Here is a 15295-nt window from a genome sequence, read left to right on the forward strand (position 1 = left end):
ATGGATAATGAATTACGGGTCTGTTTGTTGTTCTTCCAGAGAAAGGATGGACAACATTTAGGAGCTGAGATTGAGGCAGTCAATAAACTCAGTGTTTGTCTACTGTTATTTATTACTGTTTTTAATAGTCTTAATACAGTAACATCACTCAGTATTTTTAAATAACTTTTAATATTTTTAGTATGTTACCATCTTGAGTTATTGAAAACCTGTTTGAAAATACTCTTTCAACTTCTTTTCAGCATTTTTAAATAACATTTAATATTTATGATTTAGTAACATCATAAGTTATTGAAAACTCGTTTGAAAATACTCTCAACTTATGTTACCATCTTAGTTATTGAAAACCTGTTTGAAAATACTGTCTCAACTTATGTTCAGCATTTTTAAATAACTTATAATATTTATGGTTTAGTAACATCATGAGTTATTGAACACGTGTTCAAAAATACTCTAAATGTCTATTCAGTGTTTTAAAATAACTTTTAATATTTATGGTATGATAACATGAAGAGTTATTGAAAAGTTGTTTGAAAATACTCTCAACTTCTGTTCAGTCTGTTTAAATAACTTTTAATATTTATGGTATGGTAACATCATGAGTTACTGGAAACTGTTTTGTAAATATATTCAACTTGCATTCAGTGTTAGTATATAACATATTTTTTATCATTTGTGATAGAATAATTATTTGTGATAGATAAAAATATCATAAGTTACTGAAAACTTGTGCATTCGTAAATGCAATCAGTTTAGAGTACTGGTGATGTTACTGACTCAACTTTTCCATACCTTAACACCACAAGGTTACTGACTTTTCCATACATTAACACCACAAGGTAATAGTCCAAATAAAATATGTTATAATTATGTACACTGCACATTGTTTCTGAATTATCTCTAATATGTTTTCTTTTTTTGGTTTTTGAAAATTATTTTGTTCTGTTTATTATTATGTATTTCTTCCTTAATGATAAAAATTTAAATAAGAAAACAAAAAAATAGTTGTCCTTTCACGGTTGATGTTTTAAAATTAATACTGAAGAAAACACTGACCGAAAATTGACAATTAAAAGCACATATATTATATATATTAGGAATTCTAAAGTTGCCAGTTTCTGGGTTATAAGCATCTGGTGAAATTTGACTGTTTTGTGTTTACTTATACTTTCAGAAAACTCAACAAGTATTTTTTATAAAAAAAATTATTATATATTGCTCTTCATCTGACGCAATATAAAAATTTCCCAGAATATCCAGTATTTACAGTCATTGAACTCTTTTATTACTTAACATTGTTAATTATTCATGTTCTCTTTTGGTTATCATAATTTGTTTATTATGTTGCTTTTTGTTCGTTGTTTCTGTTTTCCATTTGTTTTTGCCCTATCATCTACAAGTAGTTTTTCTTGTTTAACAGTTGAGGCTTTTAAAGTAATGAAATGTGATAATGTATATTTTACCAATAGTCATTGTTATATTGATTTATCTTTTGTCACCTAATAGCCAGTGCTTTAATTCTTTCATTCATTCATTCATTCATTCATTCATTCATTCATTCATTCATTCATTCATTCATTCATTCATTCATTCATTCATTCATCCATCCATTCATTCATTTATTCAGTTTTATTACTGCAATTGTTTTGTTTTTTCAGTTTATAGACATACAGAAATCATAATTAGTTATTGAAATACAAAATTCATACTGCGAAATAAAACTAACAGTTTTAACATATTGTCTGTTTCTCACAAAATACAATATATATTGGTCAAGATCAGTGAACTACATGTAGATTAGTTTCTAAAGAAGGCATGCTTATGATATACTTCATTGAGATATTGCAACACTGAGATGTTGTTAACCATTCATTCTTTCATGCATTCATTCATTTATTATTTCATGCATTCATTTGTTCATTAATTCATTAATTCATTGCAGGCAAGTTCTTCGCACGAACTAGTTGCTAAATCTGTAATATCGAAATGGAAGAATTTTGTTCAGGTACACTGTATAATGATAAACATCACCACTTAAGAGAGTATGTCAACAAATCAAATTCCATAGATGACAATAGTAACATAATTATGTGGCTAAAACTCCTGCGTGCATATATACCACGGATATAAATACTACCACCCCTCACCCTTAAAGTAAACAAAAAAAAATTAGAGGTTAAGCTGTTCATTTCAGACATAATGGGTAGAGTCTATGACAACTCTAGAATGTTTTGGAGGACCCTGCACTTATCAAGCACAACGGTATAGTTGGTACATTAACATTAGTTAAAATTCAATTACAAGAATTTACTGGCTAAATGATCCAACATTTTATCACAACAAATACTGTCACCAATGGCAGGACTTGTGGTATTAACTGCTCTATCAAAAGTTAGGTGCACCTCCAACTTTGACCCAGCCAGATGTTATTTGGTTTAGTGCTACCTTTAGTCTATTTTCCATGTATTTTAATTCTGCACATGTCTCTTTCAAGAGCCACAGAGTGTCAACATTGTGATCTGGTAACCTTTATAGCTGAGGCAGGATTTAGCTCAGTCGTTTGAGTGCTCGCGTCGCAGGATCGAACCACCTTAGTGGATCCATTCAGCTGATTGGGGTTTTTCTCATTCCAACCAGTGCATTACAACTGGATAAAGGCTGTGGTATGTGCTTTCCTGTCTGTAGGAAAGTGCATATAAAAGATCCCTTGCTGCATTAGAAAAAAATGTAGCAGGTTTCCTCTGATGACAATGAGTCAGAATTACCAAATGTTTGACATCCAATAGCCGATGATTAATTAATCGATGTGCTTCAGTGGTGTTGTTAAATAAAAGAAACTTTTTTAACATTTATAGATATGCATGTGAACTATAGTGCTGGTTATTGATACTGATTTGTTTATCGATAATTGGAGCTCAGAGATTGATTATTAATCAGTTTCTTCATTTTAGTCTCCCATAGGTACCGGTACAAACTAATGTTGGTGCTATACAGTTACTGCCAGTTGTTGCTACACCAAATTCGGCTTCGAAATGTTTTGAACCCATTCCAGTTCAATTCGATTATGACATCACATCTTATAAAAGTGATATAGGCTATTCACATCCTCCATTTTGCAGGTTACTGTAATTGTTCTTTAAAGTTAATGGAAACCTGGATAACGTCACATGGAAGCAAAAACACAGGTACATTACCTGATGTCATTTGACATGACATCATAGGAAAGCAACAGAACCCTCCTGTTACATGAGAACCATATTTGGTGTAGCATGTTCCATATGTTTGACACGTTCACTTCATTCACATTCATGAAATATGAACTAAATGCACACAGCTAAGATTAGTGGAAATGACATCATTTGGCAGTGGTGAATGAACGTTTGCATTCTTATGCGAAATAAGCATCAGTGGATGCAGGTTACACAAACAGGCATATTGAAAGCTAAACAAAACAAATTCAGACATGTATTGCTAATGTATTGTTATATAAATTTAATTATAAGATTTGACTGCAATTATGTTTTGGAACACGCACGTATGAACTGAAAAAATTATGTTCACACTATTGTATAACCCGCTACGTGGTGTCATGCAGTGTGCACATTTGTTTTTTGGTTCATTCAAGGATTGTTTGTTATTTCTTTTACGTTCATCGGGGTATGAACAAGAAATATCATCCGCAAACTGTGTGAATCGGCAAAGCCGTTCTCACATAAGTGCGGATGACTTTTTTTTGTTCCTAACCAGATGAATGTAAAAGAAATAACAGACAATACTTATAATTAAAATTGAAACATACTTATTAATAATAACATTAAAAGTTTATATTTTATTTTGAATTTTCTTTTTTTTTTAAACAATAACGCTCATTAAGACAAATTACCAATATAAAATGATGTCATCAGGTATGACGTTCCCTGACGACGTAATTTTTACATTCATCATGAAACGAACAAACTCCTGTTGCTACAGCTGGATCAATGGGATGACGTTATATTGTAATGGATGTAATGTAAATTTAATTATACATGCATGAACCAAAAAGTAATTTGCGATCAAGTCTTAATTAAATAAATTATGCCATATGGATCAGTATTAAATAAATTATGGGTCTGTTTGTTGTTGTTCCAGGAAAAACATGCACAAGATACATGTATACCTGTTATACGGGTAGTTGATGAGGATGATATAGAGGCAGTAAATAAACTTGGCGTTTGTTTCCTGTTATTTGTTAATGTTTAATGTTCTTATTACCATAACATTGTGAATTATTAATAACCATTTTGTAAATACACTCAATTTCTGTTCAGTGTTTTTTAAAATAACAGTAACATCATGAAGTAATTATTATTTGGTAAATACACTCAACTTCTTTTTTTAGCATTTTAAAATAACCTTTTATATTTATGGTATGGTAACATCATGAATCATTGAAAACTCATTTGTAAAAAAAAATGAGCTTCTGTTCAGTATTTTAAAATAACTTTTAATATTTATGGATAACAGTAACATCATGAGTTATTGAAAACTCATTTGTAAATACATTCTACTTCTGTTCAGTGATGTCATTGAATATAACTCAACTTTACAATACATTAACACCACTTAAGGTAGCTAATAATTCAAGCTGAATATGATATAATTATGTACACTGCACACTGATTCTAACTAATATCTAATACATTTTATTTTTTTTTTTTTTTATTTATTAACATGTATTTCTTTTTTTTAATGATAAACAATTTAAATAAGAGAAATAAAACAAAATTGTCCAATCATTGTTGATGTTTTTAAAATAACACTAAAAAAAAAAAAAAATTATCAATAAAAGCACAAAATTCTGAAAACGCCAGTTACCGAGTCATAAGCATCTGGTAAAATCTGGCTTTTATACTAATTTATACTTTCAGAAAACCACCAAATATTTATTTTTAAAAACTTAGTTGTTGCCCTTCATCTAACCCCATAAAAAATTTCCAGTATTTACAATCATTGAATTTACAGTCATTGTATTTACAGTCATTGAACTCTGTTATTACTTAACATTGTTAATTATTCATGTTCTCTTTCGGTTTTCATAATTTGTTCATTATTTTGCTTTTTGTTTGTTGTTTCTGTTTTAGGTAAGTTCATTCGTTCATCTCACATGTTAACCATTTCAGTAATTACAAATCATATCTGTTTACAGTCAATTGCTGGCAACTATTTTGATGGTTGGTTATGTGCTCAAAATACCGGTACAGTATTGATTTCAGATTACGCAATTCATATCTACTTCTTTTTTTTAACATATTTTATTTATTTTAACACATCATATTAATATCGACACATAAAGACATTTTTCCAAATAAAAATCATTACTAAAGCTACTAATTTTTTTTTGGGGGGGGGGGGATGTAGCAGGTTTCCTCTAAGACTATCTGTCAACATTATCAAATGCAGATGATTAATAAATCATTGTGCTCTAGTGGTGTCGTTAAACAAAAAAAACTTCTTCTATTATGTTTATCTCGGTGCATGTTAATTTAATTTAATTTAATTTTTAATTAAAATACTTTAGCCTTTATCTCAAAGTTAAGTTTCCATGATCAGGTTCATTTCTCACGAACGGTAAGTTCTAGAACAAGTAAACTTGGTTTTTAGCTGCAGTTATGAATGTTCATCTTAAAGGGACATACCCTAGTTTTAACCCGTAAAAATTAACACTAAGTTTAGTTAATCTACAAACCTGTAACACATTTGAATAAAGTTACAATTGAGTGAAACATGAGTCTGTGGCTTTGAAATGGTGAATTTCATTGAAATACCCTCTAAAAATAGACTAAAACTCGACTCCATGACTGTTTCTTCTCAGAAGCTTATACGTTTTTAAAAATATGAGAAATGCATTTTGTGATATTATAAACACCAGGATGTCCAAAAACACTTCGAATGTACAGAAATGGATAATCTAAACAATAAAATCTAAGTAAAGTATGATTTCAGTTATCAAAAACGCCGCTAATAGTAAAATATATGCCTTAGTGTTTAAACACTAGGATACATGTACATGTATGTCCCTTTAATGCAAGTTTAAATTTTTTTAAAAGTGATGAATATTTTTTGTTTTTAAATTTAATTAAAATATTTATTTATTATTGTAATCTAAGATTAATCCTAATTGTTATATCACAAATTACTGTGATCACTGAGGTGTTGTTAAACATTCATTCATTCATTCATTCATTCATTCATTCATTCATTCATTCATTCATTGCAGGGAAGTTCAGGAAAGGATGTAGTTGCTAGATCTGTAATATCGAAATGGAAGGGTCTTGTTGAGGTATTCTATATAACAAGAACAATTACCAATTGTAGTCTGTTTACCATGTACAGTGAAACCCTCAACACTGGACCCTCTCTAAACGGAAATTCTCTCAAAATTGGATGTTTTCCATGATCCCTGATTTACGCATCTTTTAACACTGAAATTTACCTCTCTAAAGCAGAAACCTCTCTAAATTGAATACTGGATGAATAATTCAGTCCCAATGTGTTTATTTGATGTAAATTGTACTTGTGAAAACCAGACGATAAAATGGTTATCAATTATTATGGCACCACGAATTGCTCTAAATATCTACCTTGAAATACTTGTAAAACTGATTCTACCACAGATTTATTAGAATTATGACATTGTGTCTCTTGGTTGTTTTTGACAAAATGCTGGTGCTGGGGTGTCGTTAAACATTCATTCATTCATTCATTCATTCATTCATTCATTCATTCATTCTTTCAATTATTCATTCATTCATTCATGCATTCATTCATTCACTCACTGATTCATTCATGCATTCATTCATTATTTACAAATGGAGATCACCCATAGAAATCCTTACCGTCGGCATTTCCGTTGCTGTCAGTATGATACAGAAACAAAGTTTTCCGTTGTCTATGACTAAGACTGGGAATATCTCGGTAGATCAATGGAATTATGTGGATGTTATTGGCCGAGGTGTTCCTCCTACCATTGATGAATGTTACAGTATAACGTATATTATTATATAACATTGTGCACTGTATTCAAAAGATAGGGGCAGGACGTAGCCCAGTGATGCGCATTCAGTGTGGGATCGATCCCAGTCAGTGGGCCCATTGGGCTGTTTCTCACTCCAACCAGTGCACCATGACTGGTACATCAAAGACTGTGGTATGTGCTATCCTGTCTATGGGATGGTGCATGTAAAAAAATCCCTTGCTGCTAATCGAAAAGAGTATATGTAGCCCATGCAGTGGCGACAGCAGGTTTCCTCTATCAAAATCTGTGTTGTCCGTAACCATATGTCTGACGCCATATAACCGTAATTAAAATGTGTTGAGTGCAACGTTAAATAAAACATTTCCTTCCTTCAAAAGATAGTTACATGTACATTGCACTTTTAATAGACATCATAAGTTGACATTTTTGTTTGTTTCTTTTTTTAAAACCCCTTTTTTTATTGTAATATAATTATAATATATGATCACGTTAGGTCTGGCAGGTTTTGTTTTAGGCTGGCAGAATTTGTGTCTTGCCAGACCGAATATTCTGCAGGAATGTCTGACAATTTTAAACCCAGCCTGGTAAATTTTCAATCTCAGAGGAATTGTGATTTATGATTGAAAACACACTTGAAATATTTCTCAGTGTTCTCTTAGAAGAACGTGTTTAGTATTTTCAGTGTACACTGACAGTCATGGTATGAAATATTAAAGGCATATTGTCATAGACCACTGACCTATTACATGGCCTAACAAAGTATTACCTAAATATATATATATATATTTGATTTGTCCCTAAATGTACTTTATTGAACCATCTACATAACCACTTATTAATGATATTTTGTAAAAATAATTGAATTATGGCAATGGTCCATAATTTAAAAACTAACATTGCTGAGAGGGTTGACATGGATTTCACTCCATCATAGTGTAGTTAAAGTGATGCAGGTTTGGTCTGTAAAAATTAATGTAACTTTGATTTATTATTCATTTTTAGAGAAATAAGGTCCTAGCATAAATCTGTGACAGTATGCCTTTAAAGGTCTGTTGTTGTTCTTCTTCCAGAAACGCGAACACATTATACAGGTACTTGATGGGGATATGGCTGAGGCAGTAAATAAATAATTTGTTTCCTGTTATTAATTACTGTTTAATGTTATTAAAGGCAACACACCACCATTTGTTGTGTCGTTACTTGTAGCAGCATATCGGTAACTGATAATAACTGTGCAAGTGATATAGTGCCACTTGTATCACAGCAACATAAGGAGGTGCTCAGGCATGGGGGCTGTTAACTGAACAATTTCATGGGAGATCTATATTGATTTTTGACACTGTACTTTTCAGTTAAGAGCACTCTTAAAATTAGTAGTCACATGACCTTTTCGATAGAGTTGTATTTTTTACAGAATATATTCTGACATAGAAATTGTGGTGTGTAACCTGAATGATTAACTTTATAATATAATTGAGTGAAGTTAAAACCAGACCAAAAATTATTTTTCAAATAAGAGTCCAATACATGTGTCACTATATGTTTTCATTTCCAATAAAATCTATTTTAATTTTATATAAAAAAATATTTTAAAATCCTTCATTAAAATTGCTTTTTCGCTAAAAGGAAAAAGTACCTAGAGTTAACTCTCATTATTAATGACATAGTTTGTACGATTTTTCTTGATAATTTGAATTGTGTATAGTGTACATACAGAAAATTTTAGAATGACATCGCGTGTAAGGTTTATCAACACTCGTCCCGTTATTTTATTATAAAGTTGACCTTTAATACAGTAACATGATGAATTATTAAAAACTATCTTGTAAATACTCTCAACTTCTGTTTAGTGTTTTTAAAATAACTTTTAATATTTATGGTACAGTCACATCATGAGTTACTGAAAACTGTTTTGTGAATACACGTACTCAACTTCTGTTCAGTGTTATTAATTAACATAATGTTTATCATATGTGATAGATTAATATCATGACTTACTCGGAATTTATTCATAAAAACACTTATAGTCCATCCCACAAGGAACTCCTTTTTTCATACTATGGAATTTACTACAAGTTATTTATTTTTGAGCTAAATGTTTTCTAAATTGTACACAAACATAGAGGGTTTTTTATGTTATTTCCAAAACACATTTACTTTTCTTCTTAGGTCAAACCAAACTGAAATTATTTACAAAATACATTTTTTTTGGTAGGAGGATAGGACGGACTATAGTTTGGTTTACTGGTGATTTTATTGAACTTTACATACCATACATTAACACACAAGCTAATATTAGTAATAAACATAATGAAGAAACTAAATTGAGTGTGTTATACATGGCTTGAAATAGTGGTCTGCAAAAAGCTATCCAGAGACGGGACCCGGGAAAGACATGCTCGAAACCTTCGTGGTATATGAGTATGGTAAAATTATTCACACTGCTCCATTGTTTAGACCTAGCAGGTGAAATAGAAATGAATGTAGGATCATCTCATCAGCTATTTAGCTCAAGATTCTGTTGTATCGTAATTCCATAATGCTCTAAAATACATCTCAGAGATGCTAATTTTTCACAGACTGTCCCAAACCCTCCTGTCACCCCATGCTGTCTTATTTCTAGCATGCTATTTTTTTTTCTTAGAAAGACATATTGCAATTTAAAAAAACCCAACAGCAGGTCATATTGCACTTCCTGCCTGTATTTTAAGCTCTGTTATAGTAGTTGTTTTTTTTGTGTTTTTTTGACCAGCCTCGGTGGCGTCGTGGTTAGGCCATCGGTCTACAGGCTGGTAGGTACTGGGTTCGGATCCCAGTCGAGGCATGGGATTTTTAATCCAGATACCGACTCCAAACCCTGAGTGAGTGCTCCGCAAGGCTCAGTGGGTAGGTGTAAACCACTTGCACTGACCAGTTATCCATAACTGGTTCAACAATGGTTTGTGCTATCCTGCCTGTGGGAAGCACAAATAAAAGATCCCTTATTGCCTGTTGTAAAAGAGTAGCCTAGGTGGCGACAGAAGGTTTCCTCTAAAAAACAGTGTCAGAATGACCATATTTTTGACGTCCAATAGCCGATGATAAGATAAAAAATCAATGTGCTCTAGTGGCGTTGTTAAATAAAAAAAACTTTACTTTTTTGTTATAGTTTTGTACACTGCACATTGTTTCTGAATACTGGTAATCTCTAATATATTTTCTTTCTTTCTTTCTTTATTAATATGTACTTTGTTTTTAATGATAAATAATTTAAATAAGAGAAATAAAACATAATTATCTGTTCACTGTTGATTTATCAAACAAACACTGAAAATTAAAAAAAAATCCTATTCAAGACAAAATCATACAAACTATGTCAAGAGAGTTACAATAACTCTTGGTCCTTTTTCCTTTTAGCCAAAAAGCAGTTTTAATTCAGGATTGTTAATAGTTCTTTTTATTAAATTTAAATAGGCTTTGTTGGAAACATACCAGGGTAATGTCATCTCCTGATATTTGAATAAATCTTGGCAAAACATTTTTTAAATCTCGTTTTAACTTTGCTTTATTATAAAGTGAACCTTTAACATTGCTGATCATTCATGTTCTGTTTTGGTTGTCATAATTTGTTCATTATTTTGTTTTTTGTTCATTGTTAATCAATTCATTAAGTAGTTATTGGCATACAAAATTCATATTATAATTAAATGCAATATTACTAACAGTTTTCACATTTTATTCTTGTTTTCACAAAATATATCTGTCCCAGACATTGCTATTCAAGGGTAGCTATTACTCTGGCTCCTCATTTATTCCCTGTGACTAGTTCGAGGAGAGTAATTTTTAGCTCTCCTTGGCATGCAAATTTATATGGCATCAATATGGTAATATCTGTAATGTCTCCCCTGGGCCAAGGACAATGCCATTTGAGAGCTAGATGGACATTTGTATGGTTATGATCGCTCTCTCAGTCAGAGGTTATTCTATAGCGAAAACGTGGAATGGCAGACTACCACACGGTAAATAAATATTCCTGCTCTAATACAACAAAAGTTCCACTTTAGAATAACCTCTGACAGAGAGCGAACATAACTGTACAAATGGCAGTCTAGGTCTCGAATGGCAGAGTACTCGAGCTATATCTCCCCATAATCTAGGGGAGCAATTAACCATTCCCCTGAATTTTTTTCACGGTGAGGTCTGCAGTCCCAGACCAATGAAATTGCATCTGCAGACTATAATCGCAATACATATTTTGGTCTTGCCTTTACCAAGTCATAAGGTGAGATATAAGTATGGTACATGTTACTTTTCTAACAGCATAAAATGTTGCATATAGCTTCAGCATTTTGTTTTTGCATTCAAGTCCATTTCTCAGACTCTGACTCGGAACTCTATTAGCATACCCCTATTAGCATGGTCCATTTCTCACAAATGAGTTCTCGACCAAAGAAACTTGGTTTGTAGTTGCACCTATTATGTTTATCTCAGTGCAAGATAATTTTATTTTATTTTTAATTTTTAATTAAAATACTTCAGCCTTTAGCTCAAAATTAAGTTTTCATGATCAGGGCCCAGTTCCTATTATACTTAAGATGACCTAAAGTGCATAACTACTCTTAAGGTGATCTTAGTGCTAAAATCGCTTCCTGGAATGGGGCGCTGGTCCATTTCTCATAAACTATAAGTTCTAGAACAAGTATACTTAGTTTATGAATGTTCATCTCAATGCATGTTTAAAAAATTAACAGTTATTTATTGTTTTTATTTTTTTTTAAATATAATTAAAATATTTATTTGTTAATCTTAGATTAATCCTTCCCATCAATGCAATTCTGCACATGATTTATTGTATACGTTTCCACATGCGAAATTGGGCTTTTTCATATCTGTGTTTTTGCAAACAGATTAATACTATACAAAATTAACATTGTCAAAGTGTCTTTTCAAGCCGAAAGTAAATACTTTGTGTTATGACTTCACCATGCTAAAATCCCGCTCAGAAAACCTTGTATACGGAAAAGGTACAGTGTATATGCTCAATAAATATGCTAAAATCCCGCTCACAAAATCTTGTATATGGAAAAGGTACGGTGTATATGCTCAATAAATATGATGATATTGTGTTAGTGGAAAGCAGGCTTACACTAGTGTTCTGTTTCCATCGGTTTGTTACATGTCAAAACTGAAGTTCAACTGTGTGATAATTATGACCCTTTACTGAATAACCTTGCATGTCGTAAGTGGAGGGTGATGATTAAAAACAAACTATCAGGTTTGTACATTCAAGACAAGTTGACTTTGACATGTATGTAAATTTTAATAATTGATTAGACATGTGAACAGTTCAATTATAATTTTTAGTCCCCAACTGGTTCAACCAGAGGGAACTATAGGTTTTGTCTCTGTATTTAAGTCTTTCTGTTCATCTGTCCCACATATAGTTTTCTGGATTTTATTTTCACAATGCTTCAAGATATTGAACTGAAATGTTTTTATATAGTTTTATTATATACACTTACAGATCAAGTTTGACCAGACCAAGTTGGATTTTCATGGGAATTTATTCAATGGTCATAACTGTCAAAAATTGGAATTTATCAATGTTTCACAGAGTTATGGCCCTTGAACTTAGGAGATGAGAAAATTTGTGGGGCCCAGTAGGGCCAAGTACTGTATTAGCAGTACTCTCGGAATGCTTGTTTGGGTTTTTTCAAGCAGATTGATATATTAATCAGTTATACAATTAATCACTCCAACTCCAGTAAATTACATGTATTTGTGCATAGAAGGGACGTTTCTGATGTTCTTTATAAACAGGTGGTTTGTTATATTGAGGTATTATTAAGTATTCATTCATTCATTTCATATATCATTCATTCATGCATTCACTGCTTTGGTCACAGAATCTCATCAAAATGGGTTTGGTTATGGTACATTTCACCTTAATAGTTATATCCATTTATTTATTTTTTACTGCCGAAGAAAAATTAGATATATTCATTCATATATGTATGTATGTTTTTGTGTGCAACTTTAAAAATGTTTCTTACATTTTAATTTTATTTTACAGCTAAAAGAAAAGGAAAAGCAGAATATCAAAGATAAATTCACGGTAAGTTAATATGTGGGAACCCAGATAGCACACCATGGTTGACCCAACGTTGGCTCAACATAAAGCGTACTGTTGGCCCAACGTAGAATACAGACATTGGCACATGGTCATTTTGTCTCTTGAGCCAATGTTGACTCACTGTTGCCAATTCCACGTTGCACCAATGGTGTACCAACGTGCCAACATTTTCATACCGCGTTATATAGTTGGCCCATCGTTGTGCCAACACTGGGCCAATGTAATTAAAAAAACAAAAGTACAGTTGTATCATTTATTATCGAACTACACATCAGTCTTGTTCATCATCTTTTTTGGATTAAACATGTAGTGTTACAGATCAAGTTTGATTTTCAGTTGCGATTTACCCATCTTTGACAGAGTTATGGCCCTTGAACTTAGGAATATCATAGTAGAACTGCACATGGATATAAACAGTACCAAAGAATAAATATATAATTTATTACATTTCATACAATTTTTATATTTTTGTGTGTGTGTAATTACATTACATAATACATCTACAAGCAATACACCAGACAGTATTCTTTTTAAAACTAAATCACTGAATGGTTAACCATATTTTTAATAAAATTAATTGTGTTCAGTACAGTTTCATAATAGACGTATTATGACCAGAATTCCAACATAATGGAAGTCTATCATCCCAGATATTACCAATGCTCTTTAAGGAAATAAGCTAAACATTTTAAAAATAATTTTTTTTTTAAAATCCACACCAACCTACTAACCTGGGGCCTAATTCACTAAACTCTAGCAACTTTGCGATCTCGCTGTGCAATGCTAAAAGACTTACAAAGAGGATGCTTTGTTGTCTAGCAGAGCCTAAGAGACCTTTGTGAATTAGGCCCCTGGACAGACAGCACAGATGACGTGAGCATTCCTTTAATGTTATTTGAATGTGGCTATAGATTTTATGATCAAATTCACTAAATTGCTATTAATTTTTGGTGTCTTGCTTAAACACCATATATTGTATATTATACTTTAACTTTTAGAGATTTTAGTTAGTTGTCCAAGTGTTAATGTACCTGTATGAAACTGATAATAAATAATTACTGTAAAAAAAAAAAAAATGTTCTGTCATTCTTATTATTTTTCAAACTTGTTACTAAAAAAAAATTAATTTTTTTTACTTATCAGTTGAAATTATGGTAAATGTTTAATCTAATAAAAACAATTTGGTTTATTGTTGATTTGATAGATTTGTGTACAATTTTGTTTTCCGTCATTTATTTACTAAAAATGCTACATATTTTTTTCACCAATTTTTTCCGTTTCAGGGTTTTAACAAAGAGCTGGAAGAAATCTATCGCATCCAGAAGGGTTACGCCATTCCTGATCCAGAACTAAGGCACTCCTTGATAGAGGACAACAAAAAATACATTATCCTTAGATACCAGATATTTCTCAACAAATTCAAGCACTTGAACTTCACAAAAAACCCACAGAAGTATATCAAATACACAGAGGAACAAGTTGGAGAACTTCTTCAGAAATTCTTTGATGTGTCTGCTTAAATCTGACATATAACATTTGACTTTGACAATTACTGACATTTGAACAAACATTAATTTGGAGGCTTTTTGTTTACCAGTCGCTAATTTTACTGGTTTATTTGGGGTTTTTTTTAACTATGAAGTATATCAAATACATAGAGGAACCAATTGGAGAACTTTTTCAGAAATTCTTTAATGCTTCTGCTTAAATCTGTAATATAACATTCGACTTTTACAATGCCTGACATTTGAACAAACGTTAATTTGGAGGCTTTTTGTTTACCAGTAGCTAATTTTACTGGTTTATTTGTTTTTATAAAAGCATATATTGTGAGAAAGTGGAATCGTGAACGGATGTTATATAAATTGTTTTGTTGTATCCAAAGTGTAACAGAAGTTGTTTATTTGTTTTTCAAAAGTATATCTTTGGAGAAAGGAAAAGTAAAGAGATGCAAAATAAGTTATTTTATTTTATCCAAAGTTTGAGGCACACAACTTTAGGAAATGTTTAGCATTTTCTTTAGATGCTTGATTACATTATACATATACCTTGAACAAATGTTTGCTTGTAAGTGGATGAAATTATGTTAATCCTTTGTTAATCCTTCAACATAAATTATGTTTCCTCTATGAATTAACGTTAAGTTCAAGCTCCATGCACAATAG

At 31.4% G+C, this 15295-nt stretch overlaps 1 protein-coding gene across 4 annotated transcripts in view; it reads left to right on the forward strand.

The window, feature by feature from the left end:
* The window catches only part of LOC121378950 (exocyst complex component 7-like), a 43715-nt gene extending 28626 nt beyond the window's left edge, over positions 1-15089 (forward strand). The window contains exons 21-28 of one of the 4 annotated variants that reach the window (XR_005958786.1): positions 40-93; positions 1943-2005; positions 4132-4197; positions 5189-5237; positions 6260-6322; positions 8089-8109; positions 13071-13112; positions 14414-14491. Coding sequence is in view for 3 of the 4 variants with exons in the window: in XM_041507345.1 (XP_041363279.1) it covers positions 40-93; positions 1943-2005; positions 4132-4197; positions 6260-6322; positions 8089-8109; positions 13071-13112; positions 14414-14650 (546 nt within the window). In the remaining variant the exon portion in view is untranslated. Of the gene's footprint in view, positions 1-39; positions 94-1942; positions 2006-4131; positions 4198-5188; positions 5238-6259; positions 6323-8088; positions 8110-13070; positions 13113-14413 lie in introns of all 4 variants that reach the window. The other 3 variants (XM_041507345.1, XM_041507346.1, XM_041507347.1) reach the window with 3 other exon arrangements.
* The last annotated feature ends 206 nt before the right edge of the window (positions 15090-15295 follow it).

The sequence above is a fragment of the Gigantopelta aegis genome, chromosome 8, assembly GCF_016097555.1.
Source record: "Gigantopelta aegis isolate Gae_Host chromosome 8, Gae_host_genome, whole genome shotgun sequence".
Lineage (NCBI taxonomy): Eukaryota > Metazoa > Mollusca > Gastropoda > Neomphalida > Peltospiridae > Gigantopelta > Gigantopelta aegis.